Below are 24,894 nucleotides of genomic sequence, written 5' to 3' on the forward strand. Positions count from 1 at the left end.
CGAACTGGGCAGGAATTGACTGGAAACTGCCGGCGGCGGCGGCGGCGGCGGCGGCCGAGGGTGGAGCCAGTGGGCGGGGCTGGCAGGGAGCGAGCTAGGCAGGAGCCAGAGAAAGAAAGAGAGACGCGTGAGCGCTCGCGGCGCAGAGGACAAAGAGAGAGAGACCGGCGCCGCCCGCGTGGAGGCTGCGGCGGCAGCGGCGGCGGCGGCCCACATGGGCAAGGCGAGAGCGGGCCAGCGGGCCGGCCCCCCGCGCTACCTGATCTCCTGCTAGGTTGCGCGCCCGCCGCGCTGGGACCGAAGCCTGGGGTTGCGGGGGAGGGATGGCTGCGCCGCCGCCGTCCGGCTATGGGGCTCCTGCGAGCGATCCCTGATTTCGGCGCTGGAAGAAACGGTGAGGAGGAGGAGAACGACCTTGTTCCGTACGGGAAAGGTGGTGGAAGCGCGGCGGGGTCCGTCCTCCTAGGGCTCTGCGCCCCTGCTCCCCCCTCTTGTCCCTCCACCCTTCCCCGAGGCTCCCCTCCGCTCTTCACGTGCCGGTGCACCTTAAACGTGTCAGCCTTTAGGAGCGTTTGTCCTGCCTCTCTCTCCCCCCCACCCCCGCAACCTCCCACCCGGAGTCAGGCGACTGGGACCATCATCTGGGATTAGAGATTCGTCGCCTCCTGGTGTTTGGGCACCTGGGAGCTTGGCACGGCCTGGGAACGTGGCATCCCTTTTCCCGTGGCTGGCAATGGACTTGCCAGGTGGCGACCGGCAATATATGGGGGAGGAACTCAACGGGGGAGGGGAGGCAGCAGAGAGAAGCTCGGCGCGTTCTCGTTTGCTTGTGGGAGCGCGCGCTTCGGCTCTGCGTTTCGTGTGTGTGTGTGTTGCGCGCGTGTGTGTGTGGTGGGGATGTACGCGCAAATGTGGCTTCTTCGGGGCGCAAGAAGTCTAGGATCGGTGTGTCTCGGGCAGCTAAGAGGTGGGGTGGGGGGAAGTTTTAAAGCGTGGGTGACACCGGCACAACAGTAAACTGAACCGCTCTTCGAAGAGCTGGTCTCTATGCATCACAGATCAGGGGGGTTGGTGGAAATGCAGGCGGGAGGTGGAGGAGCCTTCCTTACATCCAGTTGCCTTCTCTGAATGGAGGCCAAGAGGTTTTCCTAGCTGTATCTTCTCCAGTCATGAATATCCAAACGCTGTGTTTAGGGAGAGCTCAAAGTTAGTAGAAAAGATGTTTGGGGAATTGGAGGTGGGAGAGGAGAATGCCCATTGTATCCCTTTTTTACTAGGAGAGATTAACCACACTGAGGGGCCTGGCTCTTCTCAACCCTCACGCTTCTTTCATCAAGACCCATTTCTGTATACAGTATCCATACCAAGCTATGGATCTTTAATTCCTCTTAAAATAGCATGTAGTCTTTTTCCGCTCAACCTGCCATTCCAGGTTTAGCTTTTGTTATGAGCCATTTGTTCTGGGCTGGCTCCAGGTGTATGGAAAGTAATGAAAGAGAAAAAAAAAAAACGCCTCTGTGTGCAAACACCTTTAACTTCCAGGGCTGCACTACTACATAATTGAGGGAACGGATCCAGGAATGAGGTTTGGCTCCTTTCCTTCTCAGGCAGCATGACTTAGTTCTTAAATCAATCCTGTACATGATGCCTACGTGGTTGTCTCCCTGAAGTCACTGGGAATCGAGCCTGACTTGAAGGAGACTTTAATTGTCTATGTATGCGACAGTGGCGAGGTTGAAAAACAGCATCTTTCGCCTGAGTTTTTAGCTTGAGTCTGAATCCTTGCCAAATCCAAGGCAAGGATTTCACCACTGTTGCAGGTCTTAGAAGGGATAATTTAAATTATTCTCCGCTAGTCTCTGAAGTAAGAGTGAGGGGTAGTTAGTTCCCCGTCTTGTCTAGATGTCCACAAATCTATCCTTTACTCCCTACTCCCCAATCCAGGAAAAAAAAAATCTCATTTCCTCGCTTGCACACAAGCACGGTTAGAAAGACAGGCTTGGATGAACAAAGCTAATATGCGAGAGTAAGCCACAAGAAGACTCTGGAGCAGGGATTGAGGATTCAAGATAACTGCATTAAGGCAGCCCAGAAATGAGCTGTAAGGCACTTTTATCTCCAAAACCAGCATTCCAGTCTGACCCTATGTCAGAAGCTAAAGAGTCAAGCGGGCACACAAAGGAGAAGAAAGGAAGTTCCCTTATCAAGAGTCACCAGAAGCTCCAGCTGTAGGTCAGAAGCCTCTGTTCTGGCTGGATTGATGGTGGTCTTATCTCTCCCTAAGCCGTCTGTGTTTTGAGGCATAGATATTCAGGTAGACCAGTCTTTTGATGCACTGCTTTTAACTCCCCCCACCAGCCACAGCCATTTTCTATTGCTTCCCATTGATACCAGCCTTGCATTAGGCCAGATTCATGCTGAGGAAAAACCTGTGCCAAAATGTAGCTAAAGCATTGACATTTATGGTCATGATTTGGTGCTGGAATCTGCAGCGCCCAGTACAGGCGTCCCCTTTATTTGGGAGTGGGTACAAGGAGAGGTACTGAATTCTTGGTTTTGCGCAAATCCTGTTAGTTTCTTTTTCTCATACACAACACAGAACGATAATAACAGACTGGTTTTAAAAAAACGCATGCCTGAAGAATTAACATGTGTATAATATGTACTACTGTATCTAAATATCAGTTAAATTTAGCTTTTCTAGCCTTTTCTGTTGGCAGCAATATTTCTGCTACTTTTCTGAACTCCCAAATTCAGTAAAATATAAAAGCAGCTGGCATTGTTTTGGAAAAGCTTTCATGCTCATGACATCATGCACAACTGCCTTATTTATGCACCCATAGAATTATCATAGTATAATCCCGAGTCCACTAAAAATTCACCAAATCTTTTATCCTACAGTGACCAATGCTTTATGGCATCTCTAATTGCATTTTTTGTGTGGAAGATACTACAAAGGCCAATTAAATCAGTGCCCTTCTAAGTGCAAGATCAATTAGACACATGACCACTCAGCATATATTTCAAGGCCTTCCATGAAGGAGAATTCCACAGTTCATGTGGCAGCCTGTTCCACTGACTGACAGTTCATACACAATTCTTCCTGATGTCTAGCCTGATATGGCTCCCAGTAGTTTTAACCCATTGGTTCTGTCCTTTGGAGCATTAGACAATTAGTACAGTCTTTCAACTCCTCAGGTAGTTGTGTATTGTTGTCATATCTTCTCACACATGTCTCTTCTTCTGTAGGCTAAACCTATTCCAAACCTACTGTTCTTTATTGGGCTTTGTTTTCAGACCTTTAGCCTCCTTTGGACTTGTTCCAATTTGTCACTGTACTTTTTCAATGATGTCTATGATACAATTACGATGTCACACCATATTTTCTCCCCTATCTGTGCCTGTATATTTTATGTTCTTCTAGTCTGTTTTAATTGGGATTGTCCTGACCCCATATACTAGAGGAGAATGTTCAAAACAATCTTATACTGTAAGGTCTTTAACTTTTTATAAAGATCGAATATGGTCATAGAAAGAAGTTTTTTCTGATATTAACATCTCGTCTTTGTTTCAGTTCTTGACATTCTGTACTTAGGATGTGACTGAAGCTCTATACTTTTCCCCAAAACCGTGGTAACCAGAGCAGTATGCCAGACCAAGATTTAGATAAGATAAAGCAAAGAACAATTCAGAGTTTTTGACAAAGAACATCAAAATGTTCAATTGGCTGCACATCTGCTGTATAAAACAGGAATGTTTGTCCATCTGTTCTCTACCTATCTATCCAATTCTATCTGCTGTCTTGACGAGTTAAATGTTATTGGGCAGTAACATTTGCTGAAGGCAAGATGAAAGTTTAATACTTTGCTCCAGTGCATTGTAAAAATGAAAATAACATGTTGAAACTAATCATTGGAGAATCATAGTTAGCAGAACATAGAATTCAAAATGATACAAGATACTGTTTAAGTCCAAGAAATGTTGACATTTAAGAATTTGCTGGGAAAGAAACTGTTCTGTGTTCTGCTTAAAATGTAAAAACATTAAGTGTGTTGGTAGGGAATTCTAGAAGATGCTATCCCAATATATTTGGAGAGGTCTGAATTAGTGAAGCTGTTCTTAAATTGCTCATCACAAACTGCACTTTAATTTTAAATAACAATTTCTGAAATCTTGATTAATCAATTTAAAATTGTGTTTGTGAGCCATGGGGGCATAGGCAAAAATGAAGTACAGTAGACAAAAATGACGTGCTGAAGGCAGTTCGCATTTTCTATTTTGTGGATTAATTTGGGTTCTGAAGATTTGGGGATGCAATAGTTTAACCTCAGTGGTAATAAAGTTTGGGGTAAGGGAATAGTTCTCTTTTGATATGATTGATCTTTTTAATGCTTCCATGTAACTGTGATTAAAAGAGGCAGAAGAAGCTAGATTTTTTTTTTTTTGCAATACGCCTCTAGAACGCATTGCATTCAGTTTTGCTTATGGATGTTCTATAGTCACCCTTTTGACTTTTGTAGATACAAAAATTTGGATGGATTGGCATTCAGAATCTTTCTGGATTTTTATAGCTTATCAACAGGTAGAAAATCTATTTGGATCTATTTTTAGAATTTGTTGGATTGTCTCAAATAGGGAAACTATGGCCTAAAGATTGTGTGAGATCTTGGATTAACTTCCTAATGTGGATCTTTGGGCACTTTCCAAATTTTATCCCCTTCTGTTTAACTCCAAAGCCTTGGAGTCAGAACTTCACATGCATTTGTTTCTAACCCCGCCCACAGGTAGACTGTGGACTTCAACAGAGGTGGAGCTGATTTTAACCTGAAAGAGGTTTCCACACAGGTAGAATTTCTGCAAAGGCTTTAACTAATTTTTGTAATTGAATTTGGTAGTATTAATTTTTAATTGGCTTAGGTTTTTTTAAGCTGTCAAAAGCTATTATATAAACAGCTCTCACATAAGGGCATTTTCAAAATTTATGCACTTAATTGTGCTATTGGTTTGCATTATTAAACCATGTAATACAGTTTTAAGATGAGATAATCACCTAATTCTGTAGTAAATGTTGTGCCTATTAAAAATATTGAAAGGCATCCTATCACTTGTAGTATTAATACATCTAGAGCAGGGGTGTCAACTCAAGGCCCGCAGGCCAGATTTGGCCCGTGGGGTCCTTAAATCTGGCCTCTGGGACCAGCCTGGAAATAGCAAAGGGCAGCCCACGGTGCCTCAAGCAGCCAAAATGGGGCGGGACGGGTGCATGCAAACACTGCCCCCCCGTGGCCCGTTTTTGGCCCAGATGGCCTCCTGCAGCACTTTGCTGGTCAAAATGTGGCACGGGGGGGCACACTCAGCCGCCTCCCCCCCCCCCATTTTGGCTGACAGGATCCTGTCTCTCCCCCATGGCCAACCCACAGAGGAGAAGTACATGCTGATCCGACCCTCAAATAAATCCAGTTTGACACCCCTGATCTAGAGGGTGCTAGTTAGGAAAACAGTGAAGAAGCATGTGCCTGAGAGATTCTAAAACTAAAATCATAGAGTTGAAAGGGTCCATTTAGATTAGGGGTGTCCAACCTTGGCAACTTTAAGACTTGTGGACTTCAACTCCCAGCTTTGCTGGCTGAGGAATTCTGGGAGTTGAAGTCCACAAGTCTTAAAGTTGCCACGGTTGGACATCCCTGATTTAGATCATAATGTTCAGCCCTTTGCTCAGTGCAAGAGTCCCAATGAAAGCATTCCCATACACTACTGCTTAACCTCTTTTGGGAAGATCCTTTGGTAACTGGTTACCACTATTAAACTCTTCTTACTACTTGGAAGTTTTCCCTATCATTGGAAAATATTGGAATATGTCTTCTTGTATCTTAATCCTTTATGCCAAGTACTGCACTCTGGAGTAATAATGAATAGGTTGTGAACCACTGAATGATGTTCTTTCAGATATTTGAAGACTGCTACCATAACCTACCTCCTGCCTTCTGTCAAGACTCAGTTCCTTCAGTCTTATCATAGGTCATCATTTCTGCTCCCTTTTTCATCTTTATTGCCTTTTGCTAAACCTGTCCTACTTTGTCTGAATCCTTCTTAAAATGTGATGCCCCGAACATGAGACATTTATTACTTGAGATGGGGTTTGATAAATGCAAAGTGGAATTATTACTTCTTAAAATATGGAAACCGTACATCTGTTTTTGCAACCTAAAACTTCGTTTGCCTTTTGTTGTACCTTCTTGAGAATACTGACTCTTCCTCAGTCAATTATTACTCTAAAGTATTTTTTCACAGGGCCTATTGCCATGTTAGGAATTGCCCATTTGACACCACCCATGTTTTTGATTCCTACTTCCTAAGAGGTAACTTTTCATTTGTCTTCATTAAATTCCATTCTTTGACTTTCCAGTCTATTTGACTTTCTTTAACCTAACAGTATAAAAATTCTAGGATTTTTGTTTTCCCTCTTAATTTAATTCCCTGTAAATTTAATAAGCATTTCCTTTACCTCCTCCAAGTAATGAAGAAACATGTTGAAGTGATTAACCCTTGTGGCACTCCACTTGATATTTTCCTCCTGTTGATGCAAAACTGTTAATGAGCATCCTTTGAGTATGATTTTCAGGACACCTAGCCATATCATCCACCCCACACTAGACCAAGTCCTAGGGTAGCACTGTTTTTATCAGACCATGAAAAGCCAGTAGGTTGTTTCCTGAAGAAGTGCTAGAGAAATCTTCTATTCGTACTTCACATGTGCTCCTGAAAATATGGGCTGAGAATGTCTTTTTCCAAAATATTCTTTAAAATATGTATATTTGGCTGGAAGTATAACAGCTTAGTTCTGAGCAGTTCTCAGGACAAGAAGGAAAAGAACATGAGCTGAATGGCAATGCTAACACTTGTGGGGGTTCTTCCTAATGAAAGTGTCCAAATCCTTTTTAACGCCTGTGTTACCAAGCCACAAATAGCACTAATATTCCCACTTGGGTGTAGGAATAGTACACTGAATAAATCTTGGCAATTTAGGCTTACATACCATGTGGCAGCCAGGCTTTGAGGGTGAAGCTGTGAAGTGTGTGGGTAGAAGGTTGTTGGTGAGCAAAGGAGCTGGCTGCCAATGCCGTCAGGAGAGGTGAGGCAGCATTTTCGTGCTCATAAAAAGCTCATAGCTTTGCCCATAGAAATGTAGATAGTTTCATAATTTTTTGAAGCCCCTTTTCTCAACCTGGGTCCTTGCATGCCAGAGAGTTTAGCTCACATTCTCCCTGATACTCATCATCTTGGTGCAATTAGTTGTAGCAGTGGGACCCGGGTGGAAGACCACAAGGTATCCAAGACTCTTGTATGAACACAGATGACAATGGGCATATAGTGGCGGCATAGAATTGGGTTGCGGATTTGAGCAAGGCTGACTTAACTTCCTAGGGCTGCTTTAGGTGAGGAAGACAGTGACTGAACTAAGTGCCTCTGTTCAGTTGAGCAAGCAGCTTTCCATTCTTCCCCGTATCTGCTTGAAAATGCAGAAAATACATGGTTTTAACTTATTGTTTGAATAAACTGCAGTGGTTGGGTTCACACGATGCTCTACGGTATGTTGTAAACGATGTGCAGCAGATGAATTCACACACTAGAATAATCCAGAATCAAGAAAACCACATACAGTAACTGCAGAATGTCACCCCTGCTGTAATATATTCTTGTTTTGGGAAAGTGGGTGTTTGGACCCTGGCACAGTTGGGCTTCCTTCTGTGAACTTAGGCTGAATTGCTCACTAGGAAAGCGGTAGCAAATCTAGTAGAGGCTCTGCAAATGTAAAACTTGCCTATCTCTCTTACACTGACCAGCATTGTCTGTCTGTTTACAGAGAAAGCGTTCCCATCAGCACTGCCATCGGTTCCCCAAAGCCCTAACCTAGCAATGGGAAGAAGTTGGGCTGGGTGCTGGTGTTACTGGTCATGCCAACCCAAGTATCCAAGAACTTGGGCAGTTGAAGAAAAGAGCAAAGGTCGTGTCCGCGAACCTTCCCAGCATTCTCCTTTCCTCCATCGGGCTCCTTTGGGGGCAAGAACTCCTTCTTCTACTTCTTCTACTTCTTGTTTGTGAAAGGCTCAAGAGTTCATCTTCGCATCTGAAGAGAACCATTTCCATGGCTGGAACTGCCAAGGGCTTACAGAAGACTGTTGACTGAAAAGTGTGGCAGCACGCAGACATCGGCTCCCACCAGCACCATCCCAGACTGAAGAAGGGCCAACAGGAGCACTTGGATTTCCAGTTTGTGCCGTAGTGCAGGCCAAGGGGACTGAGGGACACTTGTGGCCCCATCGGCATGAATAGGTTGCAAGGAAGGCAGAGACAATTTCGCCTGCAGAAGTAAAGCTTTCCTTGCCTCTTTGCAGAAGAGGTGGGAGAAAGTGGGATCTCCTTCATTCCCCTCCAAGCTGGAATCTGAGAAGGACTTTAAATTCAGAGCCTGTCAAGAGAAATCTCTGAGGCCCTACCCTAATTCCCGGAGTAAAGATGGTGATGTCCCACGGCACCTACACCTTCCTCACCTGCTTTGCTGGCTTTTGGCTTATCTGGGGGCTCATTGTGTTGCTATGTTGCTTCTGCAGCTATCTGCGACGCCGCATGAAACGGAGGCAGGAGGAGCGGCTGCGGGAGCAGCACCTGCGCACATTGGAAATGGAGCCCTTGCATTATGAGGGCTACGGGAGCCCTGCCTATGGGGGAGGTTATATCAGAAGCCCACCAGGCATTCCGGTGCCCCACCGACTCCGCATTGAGCCCCACCACCCTCACCACCTTCCACCCCCGAGGCCTTGGAGCTGTAGGCATGGTAAGAGCCAAAAGAGGCCCTTGTGATGACTTGTGGCTGCTTCTTAAGGGGTGAAAAGCCGGGAGGGGGGGCTTGCCAGTTTCAGTGGGAGACCAGGAAGAGCTGACCCTGACTTGAAGGCATGTAATCCTCAGTCGGTGCAATACACGGGTTTTATGCTGCTGGCTTAAAACCCGTAAGGAAAGGGTCCATTTAGATCAGTTAGCCATACTTGTCTTTTGTAGTTGAGAGATGTTAAGTCTTCAAAGGCTTAGTCTTCCATACTCCGCCTAATTTCAGTTCCTTTCTTACGGAATGGGAGGGACTCTCAGATAGTTCAAAGGGTTCTACCAGTTTCATGATGCCCTATGTGTGAAGATGCTTCTTGAAGAGGAAAGGTGGATAGGGAACTCCTAATCCTCCCCCAGCACCTCAAATCTAAGAGGACCTGGCTATAAGAAAGTTGAAGGAAAGGAAGGGGAAATCTTCCTCCCGCCATTGTTCCTACTTCATCCAGTATTGCTAGAGAGAGAGAGAGAGAACTTAGGACTGGAATCTCAGTCAGTGGGCATTGTGGGAGTGTTGTGACCAATGCAACTGTTGCTTCCACTCAAATGGCTGCGATCCTTTTGCTTGCAGAACCAGACCCATCTAAGCCTCCTTGCTACGAGGAAGCAGTGCTGATGGCTGAGCCGCCACCCCCGTACAGCGAAGTCCTGACAGACACGCGTGGCTTGTATCGCAAGATCAACGCCCCCTTCCTGAGCCACGAGCAGCCAGAGAAGCAGGAGCAGCCGCCCAGCTATAAGCCCCTTTTCCTGGACCGGGGCTACGGCTCAGCCCTCCACCTGCCAAGCTCAGCCGGGCAGGGTCCCACCTGCACCAACCTCTACTTGGAGTCTGAGCACTCACAGCATCTCTTCCCAAGCTGGACAGACTCTGAACTCAGCACCAGAGACAGCTACGAGCCCAGGCCCTGGCATCTGCCCGTCTCAATGCCTTTGTTTGGCAGGACTACGGCAGTGTAGCGTGCCACATGGCAACCTATGAGGGACGCTGGTTGCTGCATGGATCTGAGCAGCCTCTTCCCTTGGCCTGTGGGGGCCACCAAGGCCCTGTAGTGCAAGCCTTCCAGACACGCCTGGGCCGCAGCCTTCACAAAGATCCCCATTGCAACTGACCTCTTTGGCCAGGGCGAGATCGGGGCTGGTCTCCCCATCTCACCCACTTCCCTTTCTCTGGGCCCACTACTGGCTCTGTTGGTGCTGACTGTAAGGGGTTGGCCTAAACTGGCTTGGCCTAAACTTTGTTAAAACGATCTTTTGTTTGTTACATTTTGACAACAATAAAGTTTGTGGAACCTGATTTATTACAAACCTGGTATTGGCTGCTTGAGTCTGTGCACAAGAAAGGCGGATGTGGTTTTTCCCTTTAAAGCAATCCACATGTACAGTGGCACAAAGTTGAAGCAAGCCCACCCAAAAAGACACAGCAGCCATTGGGACAGCCTGTTCCAGGGCAGCATTCCTTTACTACCAGCGCCCCCTAGTGGTGCCTTCTTTACCTTCATTCGACAGATGTTTACCACCATTCCTCCGTGTTCCCTTACCACATAAATGCTTGCTGGCCCACATAAATTTTAAAAATTGCACAATCCTCCCTCCCCAACCCTTTTTATGAAGTACATTTCTAACCATTTATGGTAGCAGAGAAAAGGATGCCACCAGAACTAAAAACGAACAATAAGGTTTGTTCTCAGTGGTTTTCTGTAGAACTCAGCCGACTCCTGGGGCCCTGGCAGTTCTTCAGCAATTGGCCCCCCTCGCCCCTCCCCCACACTTCTCCCCACCCCCCCACCCCTTTTTTCAATAAAGTCATCCTGGATTTCAAAGCCAGCTGCCCTGCTTGGAATCAATTTATTTATTAACATACATAAGCACATTGCTGTTACAGAATTTGTGCTTTCAAAAAAAAAAAAGAAACAATTACTGTACGGGAGGGAAAGAAAACGAAGCATGGAATGGACGAGGAAAGAAGAAAGAGAAAGGAGAAGGGTGCCCATCCAGAGTGTCCCCTTGTCCCAGGCTCTCAGGGCCAATAAAGACCTGAGGAGAAGGGCCTGGAACAGGCTCGCTCTCAAGACAGACGGCCACGGAGCTGAGCTGAGCTGTGGGGGAAGGAACGTCTCTTGCTGCTAACATTTGCTGGAACCCAGAATGGACAGGGCTTCTGCTTCCCTGGAGAACAAGGCCTCTGGGGACCAAGTGGAGAAGGGAAGAGATGGAAGCCAGCGCCTTGCCCACGTGGGGCCATTTTATTGCCATATTTTATTTTAAATTCGTGCAAAATACTCAAAGCTCTGGGCAGAGCCTGAGTGGAGGAAAGGCCCTCCCATTCTCCCCCAAGAGCAGCACACCTCACCCCCATCCCAAGAGATCAACCCAAATGGCATAAATGGCATTGGGAAAAGGAGGGATCTGAAAAATCCCCCATGGGCAAAGGCAACAGGAAAGGGGTCTGCAGGGAAGCTACCAACAAAGAGGGGACCAGGCAGATTTACACATTTCCTATTTGACACCATTAGAAAAAGAGAAAGAGAGAGAGAGAGAGAGAGAGAAAGAGCGCGCACTGGAAAAAGTTACCCCCCCCTCCCAGATTTTTCTATCTGGCCGGGGTACAATCTGAGGCCATGGACCGCAGGGCTACAATATGGAGCAAGGGGGCACCAGGCCCTCACTGCGGCTGCTCCAGGCTTGCAGACGCTGGACTTGCTAGGTGCAGGGTTGAGGAGTTTGGCCTGAGAGTCAGCCTTAAACACTGCCCCCAAAGCTCTCCTCATCTTCTGGCACTGGGTCAGCATCCCAACAGGTGATGTCAATCTCTGAGGGAAAAGAAAGAAGAAGAAGAAACAAACAAACAAACAAACAAGAAGATTAGCTCCAAGCAGGGTTGGCTGTTTTTGCCTTCTCCAAGGAAATCGCTAATGCTTCTATTTCAGGAATCCCGAGAGGAGCCCATTTTATGCCTCGACAGAAGGTTAAAGTGTGTTCAGGCATTAAGAATGTCTGACTGAGCATCTACAAGGGAGATGCATCCACCAGATCCACCTCTTCACATACACACACACACACACACACCGTTGCTGGGGAAGCCGGAAGGGACAGCGGTGGTCCTGCTTGAATGAAGTAACCATGATCCACACGATAGGACGGCATTCCCAGAGTCCCCAGTCACATGAAATCCTGTTTCCATGTCTGGCCTAACTTTGTTCAGATGTTCCCTGTCTATGAGGACAAGACGACCATTGCAAGGCCTACATGCATCTGTTTATATTGCCCTCACAATTGGCCACTCTTGGAATCACAGAGCTGTAAAGGTCCACAGAGGTTATCTAGTTCAAACTAGATAAACTAAAGCATATTTGAGAACTGACCTCTACCTCAACCAAGAGAGAACTCATTACCTCAGGCTGCAGCCTGTTCTCAGGCTGACAGCTCCTACAGGTAGGAATTTTCCTTATCTCTAGCCTCAGCCTTGTACTTTTACCCCATGCTGGCTGGGAAATTCTGGGAGTTGAAATCCACGCATCTTAATATTGCCAAGTCTGAAAAAACACCAATCTAGATTCTACGTTCTTCCCATTAGTTCAACTCAGGATAGCTGTTTATCCAGCAGAGTTGGAAGGGACCTTGGAGGTCTTCTAGTCCAACCCCCTGCTTAGGCAGGAAACCCTATACCATTTCAGACAAATGGTTGTCCAATCTCTTCTTTAAAATTTCCAGCGTTTCACGCTGGTGGCTCATGCTTAACTTGTGGTTGACAAAGACACTCAGATTCGTTTCATAGGTACCACTGCCAAGCAAGGTCTACTAGAGTTTATATTTGTACCTTACATTTTTTTCTATCAAATGCAGAATTTTATATTTCTCCCATTTAAATTAATTTCTTGTTTTTTAGTATGGAATGGATTTATCTAAGACCACCTATAAATATCAGAGCCTACCTGGGGGCTTATTGTAGAACACTGGAGGAGGAGCTTTAGCAGAGAGTTCTTCTGATTGGTTAAAATCTTCATCTTGTGATTGGCTAAAATAGCCCTCGCTGGTCTGGAAGAGAAAATCAAATTGTTGCATGCGCTCTCCTGTGAAAGATGTTCACGGTGTCTATTCCTGCTTTATGAATACCGAACAGCATCCATCATCTGTGCTTGGCTGTTCCACATCATTACAATTTGCACAAAAGGTTGCTATTCATTAACACGCATTTGAAAATAGGGGAAGGCCCGTCTTTTCACAACTCTCATTGTACAAAAGTGTTGTAAAAAAATCACTAAAGATTAATTAATCCACGTGAACGGAACAAACACTGTTTAAAACTGCATAGGAATTCATCCATCTTTTCATTCATTTACAGGAAAGGAAACTCTAGATATCACTTCTCCAGTAGCAAGGTTAGCAAATACTTCCAAGTTCAGAGAAAATGATAAATTTAAACCCAAACTAACAAAACCCACTAATTTTCTTTGTCTATCATTCTATGCTTCAATCATACCTCTGGAATGATATGACGGCCTGGCTTACACCATAAGTTAAGACAACAGCTGGGCTGTCACCATGCTTCTCAACCATAAGCCACTCAAATTTCTTTCAGCTAATCCTGCCTGTGAAAGTGTACCACGGGAAGCCGTGCTATAGTAGCACCGCATGCAAGCTTTGTTCTGCTTCCGAAGGCCGGCACAGGGATTGCAAAATTGCTTTGGAGCCTTGTCAGCCTTACCTGCGTGCTTTCCTTTTGGGCAGTCTCCCCATTGGTGAGCAGTTGGGGTTCCTGGTGCACCCCAGAGGCCTCCTGCAGGGCATGCTGGTAGCTGAGTGTCATCTGATGCAGCCCTTCAACAGCAATCATGCTGGCTGGCTCCTCATCCTGATCTGCATCACAGAAAGTTGCTGGGGGCTCCGGCAGGTCATTGAAGTTCAAGAGGTTATCTTCAGGAAGGCCTGCAGAAGACGGGGGCTCCGGTGCCCCTGGAGGGACATCCACCTCAACCAGCATGGGGGCAGGCATGGGAGGCCCGTCGCGAAGATCCCACGGGGCTGGAGTGGGAGGTCCACCCTGCTGGAGCTCCCAGGCATCAGGAGGGTTGGGTTCCACAGCGGTGCTGTCGTTCTGCCACAGGTCAAGAATGTTCTCAGAGGGGGGCGCAGGCGGTTGTGAAAAACCAAAGGCCTCCCCCAGATCCAAAGCCTCCTCGCTCTGCACAGAGACTGGGGCTGCTGGGAACTGCGGCTCTTCTTTGGGAGGCGGGGCTACTGGGAAGAGAGGCTCTTCTTTGGACTCTGGGAGCACCATGTCTTCAACGGGGCCAGTCCCACTTGGCTGTGGTTCTGTCCAGTCGGGGCCTTGCCAGGCTGTAGCCCCAGGAGGCTCTTCTGCTTTCTCCACTGGTTGTTCTTCACTGGGGGGAGCCCAGTTTGTAGCAGATGCCATGCCTGTCTCTTCACTGCTCGGGCTGGAGGAGTCTGCAGGAGGGAGGAAGCAAGAGCGGGGTGGTGTTTGGAGGGTGGCAGAGGGCCGGGGCCTCCATGAACTGGACAGAATAACCAACATCCTGCTAATTTGTCTGGGGAACAGAGACAACACTGACTGTGGAGACAGGAGCAGGGCCTACCTTTTAAAGCATCCTGTTGCGTCACCTCATCCAGGGCACGCTCAATCTGCTCACCCACTGGTGTGGAAGCCGTACTGGAGTCACAGGGGCTACTAGCAGAGGCAGAGGCCTTTCTGTGTGTTTCCGTCTGGCTGCCTGTGAATGAGCCACATAGGCACTCAAGAGGGAGCGGACAAGGCAAAAGCCACAAGTCCCTGAGGCACAGGGCCCCCCATGCGTGCATACGGAAAAAGATGTGGCACCTTCACTTGAAACCAAAAGAGCTATACGACCTAACCCCATCTCCAAAAAAAAAAATACACGATTTCATAGCCGAGAACAGAAACCCAGGGTCCTCCCCGTAATCTCTCTTTTTCTCTTCCTCCTAGAACAGTATCACAGGGCAAGGCTGTCCTCCTTTTCTTTTCGCTGACAAACATGCTGGAAAGTGAAGCGGTGTAAGGCCCCACCCACCCCTTCCATTTCCTGCTTTTGATGGGGCCAGATTGACAAAAGGCAGAAGGAGCTCTGGAATCACAGAACAATAGAGAAGGGCCTGACTCAAGGGAAGGCAAGGCTACAGCTGCAGGTTTCCCTGCTGCCAGAGGACGTTTTAAAATAACAGGCTATATCCATCCATCTTTCAGCTGCTTTCGGAAGCACAGCCCCATCAAGCCATAGGAGAAGACCGTTGTGCCAGATTCTCAGGGTCCCAAAAACCCCACGCGGGCAGCCAATTGACCGAGGAGTGCTACCCCTTGGCTTTTCCCTGCCGACACAACCTATACAGAGATCCTCCTCCCCTCCACCCCCAAAATGCGGTGTTATTCAATGCTGTCGGCCTTCACATGCGGGTGCTTTAGCTTCCAGCAAATGACATTTACGTCAAAAGTTTAAAACTAGGGTTGCCCCAGGGGGTGTTGGTACTTTGGCCTGGGAAACCAATGGTTGGATGGAGGAGTTTTCCTGGAGCAACCCAAGATGTGCCCAAGATTGCGTTAATGGGGAGGGAGGGCCCATGAACGGAGAAACTCTCTGACGATTGTTACTGTGGAAACCTCGTTCAAGACCTCACTCTTCCCAGCACCGTTGCTTTCATCTGAAGCGAGGAGGCGCTGCTTTTCTGCAACAATGCGATGCTGTGAAACACCCTGCGGGTTTTGACCAGGGTAGCACCTCCCCCTCCCCTCCTTGCTAACGTTATAGAAGCTTTTAAATGCCAAGTTGCTCCGGGGAGCCTTTCCCTGATTCTGTCAAGACATCTCGTGTTTTTTTTTTTAAAAAAAAAACTCTTTATAGTGTTGGTGAGATTGTCTTATTGTTTTTAATTGCATCGGTTGTTATGTTCGCTTTCATACTTTATGTGAGCCGCTGAAAGTCCCTGAAATTGTGGCAGAACAGAAACGGTGTCAATAAATAAATCCATTGGGGGTGGGGCAGGGGGCTATAGCTTGATGATGATGCATGCAGCTAGCCCGCAAGCAGGATGCCAAAAGAAGAGCCAGTCCCTGAGCTTTCGTGAGCCAGGCTGCGATGGGTACTTCCTGCACAGTTACAGGCTCCCGTTCCTGCTTTCAGAGGTGAGATGAGATGGCACAGGGCAAAAAGAAAAGAAAAGAAACAAAAAAAGCATCTGGGGGTACATCGAAGCCCCTTTTAGAAGCCACCTCTGCAAACCAACTTCCCAAAGCCCAGCCGAGACCTGGCTACCTACATGGGAAGAAGGAAGAGAGGTTTGGTGTGCGGTGGCAAGTGATATAGGGGAAGGGAGTCCGTGGAGGGGAGGAAGAGGAAGAGGAAGAAGAAGGCGGCCCACTGTCAGGTGTCTTTATGAAAGGACAGTGCAGACGACCTGCTGAGAGAAAGACAGACAGACGAAGACAAAGAAAGCAGAAGAGAACAGTCAGTCTTCCCGTCCAGCAGCCCACTCCGTTACCCACCCCCGTCTCCTGCCACTGGGCGGGCCGTACTCAAGTCCAGGGCCAGAGAGCAGGGAAAGAAGGCAAGTCCCTGAGAAGCCAAAGAGAATGAGAGGACACTGCCAGGGCCAGTGCAGGAGGAAATGGGAAGCACAGTTGGGGACTATGGAACGGGAGGGCCAAGACAGATCAGCGTGAAGGGCTTGAGCAGCTATGCAGGAAGGTTGAGGGAAGAAAAGAGAGAGCCAAGAGGCAGGAGATGTCAGTAGTGATGGGAAATGAATTTGCACTTGAAGTAACTATATCTGAGTCCCCAGAGAGCAACCAAGTAGACAATATGGAGGTCCACAACGTAAGGCATAATGCAGAAGATTTCAGAAAGTACAGCTTTTGACTTACTGCAGCTAGGGACAGAAGTGGTTAGCCAGCTCTTGGGATCAACCCAAAAGGAGACAGAATAAGTCACAGTAGAGGTGTAGCAAAGGATCAGTAGACTAACAATGGCTGCCCTGAGCTGCCTACCTCCCATTCCTTGCGGAAGCAGCTCAGGAGATTGTAACATGCCTTAAGTCTATTGGCCATCCCAGATCATCAATCTGACTTCGTTAAAAAAAAAAGCAAACCCTTCACTTTAGCTCCATCTCTCAAAGACGGCATCTGTGTCCTAAGCAGCAAATCTTACTTGCTAGTCAGTGGGAAAGGATACTCTCTGCTGGCCCTGCACTTCTTATCCAATTACAGCCTTCGCACACACCCCACCGCCTCTCCCATCACACTATGAAAAACGAATTCTCCCAGAAGCCAAGATGCCCCCCCACACACACACACCCTTTCCAGGAAGCGACAAGGATTGTTTTATTTGATCATTCGAACCTTAAGTGCCTTCTGAATAGTTTGATAAACAATTTGATTTTCATTGTGCAAGGATAGTGACATGAGCTCGGATTTTATTGGATCTTATATAGTATTGTTTTGGGACCACCTGGAGTCTGGTGATAGGAGGAACAGTATTGAAATATTAGAATAAATAAAGCAACGCTTTTCATCCCTCATCACGCTTCCCGTATTATCCATGACCGGAAGTGCAAATGCTTTGCAACATTAATATGTAGTGCCTCTCTGGAGAGGAGAAACTGAGCAAGTAGGTAAAAGAAAAAAACATGCTGTGACATCATGATATAAACTCCTCCCCTTGTAACATTTGGTGAATATAATGCTGTATTGTGATGTCAAACACTTAGTTTGTCATTCTGGGGTCACTCTGGTTAGGAATGGAGGCCTATGCCTGTACGCATTCCAAATTTCAAAATCAATGCACATACATATCAAATTCTATGGAATAACTGGATTCAGTCATATTCTGTGTGAGTCTGACTTTCAAAACCTGTTCATATGCTAAATGGAGTGGTGTCCTTCTCTTTGTGTTAGATGGCACCCCCCTTTTTAAGTTAGATTATATAAGGTGCTTAAGGTGCTTGCCTATATTTAAGAAAACAACCACCACCCAGCCTGTCTTTTGCTTCCACAATCGTTCTCTGCCTAGATTCTCTCGGTGTCAGAAGTCGCCATGGTCTCTGGACATTCCATGTGTTTTAAACATCAAAGTGCACTTTCTCACTTTCCAATGCAAAGACCACCCAAGTGTTGACAATAAACCTCCCCCCACAAACCCGCATGGCCACGTTTCTACGGGTTATGTCCCTCCAACAGCCACGGTTGCATTTTTGCCTCCTCTTTACAGAGCAGGACACCTCGAAAGCTCCCTACCTGTTCTGTTGAAGGGTGAGGGTGTCTCAGAGCTGGCCGAAGCCACTCGTTCTTGCTGCCGGAAGAACTCCCGAGGGTTCTCAGGCCGCTGAGCAATAATGGCAGCTGCCTCCTACCAGGAAGGGAGGGGGAGGGGAGAGAGAGACAAGGGTCAAGCACGGCACAGCCCTTCTTTTTCTTCGTATACCCCGCTGCCTTAAATACAGACTGAACTCTCTGCCCCCATCCTTTCCATGCAGTCGCCAGGTCAAGAGTGACAAAAGTAGACACGTGCCACGCATATGCAATGGGCCCCCATGCCCCTCCAGCAGGAACAATGGCACAGAGTGACATCAAGAGCAACAGCACAACGAACTGGCTTCCAGCGAGATGAATACAAAGCAAAGAACACGCACACACACACACACTCACATACGTTGATTCCCCCAAGATAAAACTCAGGCCCAACCCTGCTGCTTAAGCACAGACTCCACTCATCGACGCACAACTCCAACTAGATCACAGCCATCAAAACTGAATCCTACCTTTCCCTGCTGAATCTTTGCACACAATGCCACAACCTCATGCAGCAGTACCCTAGCAGGGTGCAATGGGAGTCTTTTGCCTAGACAATGCATGCTGTGCCCCGGGGCCGCACTCACCTCCACCTCCGACTCAGACTTTTTGGGCTGCTGCCTGTCTTCATCGTCCTCCTGCTCCCCCTAGGGAGAGAGGTCAGCGTCAGCCCCAGGGCACCTCAAGCACACCAAAAAGCCCTACTTATGCCCTGACCTAGCGTTAAAGCTGGAGCAAGGGAGAACCCTTGGGGAAAAATGCCTTCTCCCTGGCTGCAGAATCAGCCCCCAAAGTCCCCAGCCAGCCTTGGCGATCCATCCTTCCTCCTGCCAAGATCCTGTGTGGGGAGCCGGCTGCACAACTGGGCAACTGTCACCCAGCTCCTGAAGCTTCACTTACAAAGATGGATTGCTCCTTCAATCGCTGCTTGGCCTCTTCTGCTTCCAGGCTCTGCTGCTTTCGCCTAGTGGTAAAAGAAAGATGGACATTTGCGACACTGACTCAAGAACCCTAGGCAGAGGGGACAGGCTATTTGAGTTTCCTAACATTAAATTTGACGTCCGCAATTCAGTATTCTCATCCATCCAGAGACCACGGAGAGCATTTCATGCTCTGGGTTTTTTTTTTTGTTTGTTTAAATCAAACCTGTTACTGTGTCTTCGTTCAGTGTTCATTAAGAGGTCCAAATGTTTTCATTTGTCTTATATCTTTCAAGCTGAAAGTGGAAGTCCATTCTAAAACTGGCTTTGCATCTCTGTTTTCTGGCAATAACCCTTTGCAGCTGAGGGAGGAGGCACAAATGTAACAATTTATTTGGCAGCAAGAATTAAAGGGGACAATGGCGATCATAATGATGTCATCACCAAAGTGGATGGAGAAATTTCCAGCCCATTTCCCCACCACCACCACCAAAAAAAAAAAAAAATTATGGAAACTCTGAGGGTAGTTGGTTTATAAAAATGTTTAAGTTCCTGCCAGAATTCAGCAGAAAATTATACAGACTCTTACTCGGAGCTTAGAAATTATAAACACCCTTTCACCTGTGGATTGCTCACATCCATTTTACCTTGAAGGGTCCAAAGTGAAAAAACATTGCTGCCATATTATATTCTAGGTTTAGTTCTGGACAAATCGTTTTGCAAAAACATCATATTTCAATTCTCAACCTACCTTAATACCTTCCTTTAAAATTGTTGTTTATCTTAATGTTGTTTCTGTGTACAGTATTACATTTTATAACTCAGGCTATTACTTTGTTTTTTGAAAAGCAACGATGTTTCATGTTTATTGTTTGATTTTGTACCCTGATGACGGCTTGAAAGTTAGCCAGTCTTCACTATTTCCTACAAATGATGAAGTATTATTCGTTTAATTTAATTCTTCCTAAGCCTTCAGATATAGCAATAGAATTTAGACTTATGTACCTCTCCATAGTGATTTATGCTCTCTAAGCAGTTTACAGAGCCAACATATTGCCCTCAACAAGCTGGGTTCTTATTTTACCGACCTCAGAAGGATGGAAGGCTGAGTCAATCTTGAACTGGTCAGGACTGAACTGCTGGCAGTCGGCAGAATTAGCCTGCAATATTGCATTCTAACCACTGCGCCACCATGGCTCTTAGATATATTTATCTGTATTAAGCTACAGATGGTCCTTGAGTTACAATCACAATTGGGATCAGAATATCTGTTGCTAAGCAAGGTATTTTTAAGGGACTTGTGCTTGATTTTACAACTTTTGCCACAGTTGTTAGGCAAATGATTGTAGTCATTAAGTGAATCATACAGCTGTTAAGCAAATCCGGCTTCCCTCACTGATTTTGCTTGTTGGAAGCCAGCTGCAAAGGTCACAAATGGCGATCACAAATATGTGTAAATATGTGACCAATGAAGTGACCATGGAAATGCAGGTGCAACTGTCCTAGGTGTGAAGAAAGCAAGTCATTTTTCAGTGCTGTTCTAACATCAGATGGTTAAACAATGGTTCTAAGTCAAGTATCTGTATGAAGGTCATCCTCTGGAATACATCTGGGTCGCAGTCAAACTACCTCCATTAAAATTCCTTGACTTTCATCCATGTAATCATAAACTTACTTGCTGCTGGTACTTTAAGTTTTAACTGACCATAAGCACAGCTACTTTGAAGTAAGACCTGCAGAGCTGAAGTTTGCAGGTTTTTTGGCATTGAGTGATTAGAAATGCCATTTTTGCAAACCTCTAAAGAGTGGCAAAAATGGTCTCTTTTAATTCTGGGAAGTTATGGAATGTGTATAATTTCTTAGGTAACTATATTCAAAACCACAAACCCCTATAGGGTTTTTTGGTAGATGGTTCCCGTTGTCTGTCTCCCACTGCAAAAATTAAGCAGAGGGTGCAAAAATGATCTCTTTTTAACATTCCTTCTCTCTCATTTGTTAACAGAGAGGCTACCTTAAACATAGGAATCAAAGGCAAACAGAAGCACTGCATGAATCATCTTTGTAAATAATGACTGCTAATAAAAAAAGACACTTCTCATATAAAGAATAAGCCAAATGATAGAACCTCTCCCCTAACTCAAATTAGCTCAGCCAGCTTGAGAAACATTCAGATATAATTTTGTAAAGTCATACCTTATTTAGGTATCTTAATTAGAACAATGTTTCTCAATCACCGCGTCCCGTGGTGGTACAGTGGTTAGAATGTAGTATTGCAGGCTAATTCTGCTGACTGCCAGGGGTTCAATTCTCACCAGACTCAAGGTCAATTCAACCTTCCATCCTTCTGAGGTCAGTAAAATGAGAACCCAGTTTGTTGGGGGCAATAGGCTGATTCTGTAAACCACTTAGAGAGGGCCGCAAAGCACTGTGAAGTGGCATTGCTATCTTAACAACTTTTTAAAAATGTGGATTTCAACTTCCAGAATTTCCCAGCCACAATTCTTTGCAAGAATTGGTCCACCCATCTTAAAGTTGTCAAGGCTGAGAAACACTGCTCAAGAAGAAAACTGGAAATATTTCTTGAGATCACTAGCCTCTTCATTGATCAGTTATCTAACAACCTATGCAAGTTGAGTCTAATAGCTCATCCCTGTTGGGAAGGTATGTTTTCTGCTGGCAGGGTTTAGCAATGAGTTCTATATAAGTAGTCCTCATTTAGTGACCACATTTGGAACTGGCAACTCTGTTGCTAAGTGAAGTGGTCACTAAGTAAAACCATGACTATGCTTACAATCTTACTACAGCTTTACTTTGCTTTGCAGATCTGTGGAGATCATAAATGTGAGGATTGGTTGCAAAGTTATTTTATTGCTATCTTAACCGTGAACAGGTTCCATCCAAGGCAGTCACTAAATGAGAATTTCCTGTTATGCTTTTGTATCCATTCTTTCTCTTCAGCAATTCCACCCCCCTCCAAAAAAAAGATAGGGTTTTGATAATCTTCCAAAACAGTTGTAACATGTCCATATGGGGGTAGTTTTTGAGCTGAATAGAATCTCTTGAGGTTTTGCTAACTGGAGTCAATTAACCACAGATTGTTCTTGCAACAAACCATATTCTTCCAACTGGCCCATTTAAGCATATGAAAGGAATAGGCCCGCGGATAGCTCGTAACAAGTGGAAAAGTGTTTTCTTCAATCAACCTGATTGCTAGGGTAACCCTGCAGAGCTACCACAAACTACTGTATAAGTAGCATTTTATCTGCCTCTGTGGCGGTCTGCCTCTCTATATTTAAGCCTACCCCAATCCTAATGGACCTTGAGCAGGGAATGGCAAAACAAAAACAATAATATATATAAACACACAAGGCAATTAAAAACCATATAAGTACAGGCACCCACACCAACCCAGGTCCGAAATCAGTTTGAATAATATTACTTTGTGAATGAACTATAAGATTTGGGGCCACACGTAGTTTCAGGGTGAGAGCATTCTGTGACATATTGTCTCCCACTGAGGATGTCACTCACAGATCAATAGAGGAGGGGGTCCCTCAGCAGACCCTCTAAAGACAATGGGACTGCTGGACGATTTTGATTCTAGAGGGGAAATTTCCTGATGCACCTTAGAGCTGCTTAATCAATCAAGCCACCAGATAGGCTTTTGGGCTTCCCATTTAAAAATAAAGAGTCAGATTATGCTCGAGTGCAGATTTCCGTAAATGCTCACTGCAGGGCAAAATCAGGGGGGGAAAGGAGCTACTGTTTCTAGTTGTCATATGTTTCCAAGAGACCAAAGAGTGCCGTAAAGCACAGTCAGAAAAATTATGTGTGGACTGAGGAGGCTAACATCCCCGCTTTCTAAAACCAATTGGGAGGCCTACAGGCAGTCACCGTATCTCAGTCTAATCAACCCACAGGCTTGCTGGGAGAATAAATTCCTTGAAATGTTTCTTTTATTATTATAATATAAATAAAATAAGTTATAGCTTACTCGACAATTAAATACACACACAGCAAAAGGCTAATCAGTTAGAGAATGAAGCAAGTTTTGGTAAGCTATTCAAACCCCTTTTTTGATGGGCAGCAGCACTTGAACCTGGGGCTTTCCGTTGTCAGAACCTAGCCTGTACCCTTGAATGGCCTTTTCCCAGGACTGAAGAATCATGTAAGCTGCAGCAGGCTCATTAAAATTAGGGCGATGTAAGCAGAACATTGAGACACAACTTGGACACACCGAGGATAAGCCAAACAGAAGGAAAAGCAACTGGGCAAGCAATGAGACAAGACAATTTTTACTTCTAATATGAAAACGTGTCAAAGAAACATCCTTGTATTTCTACATCACATCAATGACGCCTCCCAAAGAGAGGTCGAACTATAACTTCACCCTAGGAGACCAGCAATCTCTTCTCAAAGAAAATCAATTGGACCATGAAAAACATGACATAACCACGATTGGCAAAAATAATAACAACAGGAGTATATAAAATTCTAAACCTAACATGTCAAAGAATAAAGGACAATATTACAGCTGCTCATAAATGCCACCGTCTGTAGGAGGAAGCAGCTTTTATCCCAGTTGGAGAATGCAATAGATTTGGCTATTTATTGCTTCTCCCACTCACTATTACTACTTATCAGCACCCCCGCCCTCCTCCTCCTAGTCCCTCCCTTGCCTATGCTCCTCGATCTGCTCTTCACGCTCCCGGTAGCGCTTCTCACGCTCCTCTTGCTCCTGCCTCTCCTGCTCCATGCGCTCTTGCTCAAAACGCAGCCGCTCATCCAGGGCTTTCTTACGCTCTTCTTCTTTGCGTAGCTCTTCCTCTTTCTGCAAAGTAGGAAACAGGGAAGGTCAATGCCAACTCTACTCATAACAGGCCTCCCATCACACGGTAGAGGTGATTAAAGAACTCCGGGACCGACCGTGTATTTTGTGCAGGTCGATGGGCATATTGGCACCCACACATATGTGTGCCTCAGCCTGACCTATGTAGAACAGGGGTGTCAAACACAAGGCCCGTGGGCCGAATGTGGGCCATGATGTGGTCGGATCCGGCCTACAGGGCCGTCGTGGAAAAAGAGGCTGGCCCACATTGCTTTGGCCTAGTCTACCCAATGCGAAGAGGAAACATCAGGCTAGTGCGGCTTCGGCCAAGGCAAACAGGAAACATGCCAGCAGTTTGGGGAGTGGCTTCAAGCAGCCCCACCCACACAGCCCCACCCCCCAGCCCCCACTGAGGTCAATCACAGCCCTGATGTGGCCCTCAATGAAATTGAATTTGACACCCCTGAGGTAGAAGGATGACCTACCTTAGCCTGCTCCCAGAACTGCTCCCGGTTGAGGCGTTTCATCTCAACAGCTGCATCCGTCTTCTGATAGACCGTGCCCTAGAATTGAGAAATCGGTCAGATAAGGCTCATTGGGACATGTGTGTTTGTATTCTAGGTTTGCTATCCCCCTTAAAAAGCAAGCATCTGTTCTTACTAGAGTGCATGTCAGCCGAATGGAATGACTTCTTTCCTTGTGCATGATCATAACTGCATGGGAATAACTGCCTAGACATTTCTCCAAATATATAACTTCCTCTGAAGGAACATATAACAACAGATAAACCCAAGAACTGTTGTTCTTCTGTATTGTCACTCTTAAAAATGAAGTGCTTTGTCTGTGAGACCCTGAAATAAGTTGGGGTCCTGTTGCTTCTGTTCCTATCCCAAAAGCAAAACAAGACTAATATGAGATTGGCTGAGTGAAGAGTGTAGAAGAAG

General features: G+C 46.1%; 2 protein-coding genes across 9 annotated transcripts in view; one reads left to right on the plus strand and one right to left on the minus strand.

The window, feature by feature from the left end:
• Positions 1-118: 118 nt before the first annotated feature.
• Positions 119-10,191, plus strand: PRR7 (proline rich 7, synaptic). Of its 3 annotated transcripts, none has more exons than XM_026726341.2 (3): positions 119-394; positions 7,865-8,836; positions 9,455-10,191. In XM_026726341.2, exons 2-3 carry the CDS (start codon positions 8,518-8,520, stop codon positions 9,841-9,843), a joined length of 708 nt encoding a protein of 235 aa, XP_026582126.1. In that variant the 5' UTR covers positions 119-394; positions 7,865-8,517; the 3' UTR covers positions 9,844-10,191. The 3 variants fall into 3 exon arrangements, with proteins under 3 accessions (XP_026582126.1, XP_026582138.1, XP_087780300.1); XM_026726353.2 differs by having other exon boundaries at positions 8,613-8,836; XM_087924174.1 differs by lacking the exon at positions 119-394 and adding an exon at positions 5,688-5,726 and having other exon boundaries at positions 6,019-8,836.
• A 508-nt stretch (positions 10,192-10,699) lies between these two features.
• DBN1 (drebrin 1) overlaps positions 10,700-24,894 on the minus strand; it is a 47,417-nt gene continuing 33,222 nt past the window's right edge. Inside the window, exons 6-15 of one of the 6 annotated variants that reach the window (XM_087924168.1) lie at positions 24,436-24,513; positions 23,802-23,953; positions 19,103-19,166; positions 18,790-18,849; positions 18,149-18,260; positions 16,177-16,317; positions 14,484-14,618; positions 13,592-14,334; positions 12,819-12,921; positions 10,700-11,696 (exon numbers count right to left, since the gene is read on the minus strand). In XM_087924168.1, the coding sequence (XP_087780294.1) occupies positions 11,626-11,696; positions 12,819-12,921; positions 13,592-14,334; positions 14,484-14,618; positions 16,177-16,317; positions 18,149-18,260; positions 18,790-18,849; positions 19,103-19,166; positions 23,802-23,953; positions 24,436-24,513 (1,659 nt within the window). In that variant the 3' untranslated portion in view covers positions 10,700-11,625. The remainder of the gene's footprint in view (positions 11,697-12,818; positions 12,922-13,591; positions 14,335-14,483; positions 14,619-16,176; positions 16,318-18,148; positions 18,261-18,789; positions 18,850-19,102; positions 19,167-23,801; positions 23,954-24,435; positions 24,514-24,894) is intronic. The other 5 variants (XM_087924169.1, XM_026726332.2, XM_087924170.1 and 2 more) reach the window with 5 other exon arrangements.

The sequence above is a fragment of the Pseudonaja textilis genome, chromosome 2 (genome assembly GCF_049901715.1).
Source record: "Pseudonaja textilis isolate UNSWEBS1 chromosome 2, rPseTex1.2, whole genome shotgun sequence".
NCBI lineage: Eukaryota > Metazoa > Chordata > Lepidosauria > Squamata > Elapidae > Pseudonaja > Pseudonaja textilis.

Coding starts and splice junctions, on each gene's coding strand:
- PRR7 (XM_026726341.2), top strand. CDS start 8,518: ATGGTGATGTCCCACGGCACCTACACCTTCCTCACCTGCTTTGCTGGC. Junction 8,837..9,454: donor GCCTTGGAGCTGTAGGCATG/GTAAGAGCCAAA, acceptor TTTTGCTTGCAG/AACCAGACCCATCTAAGCCT.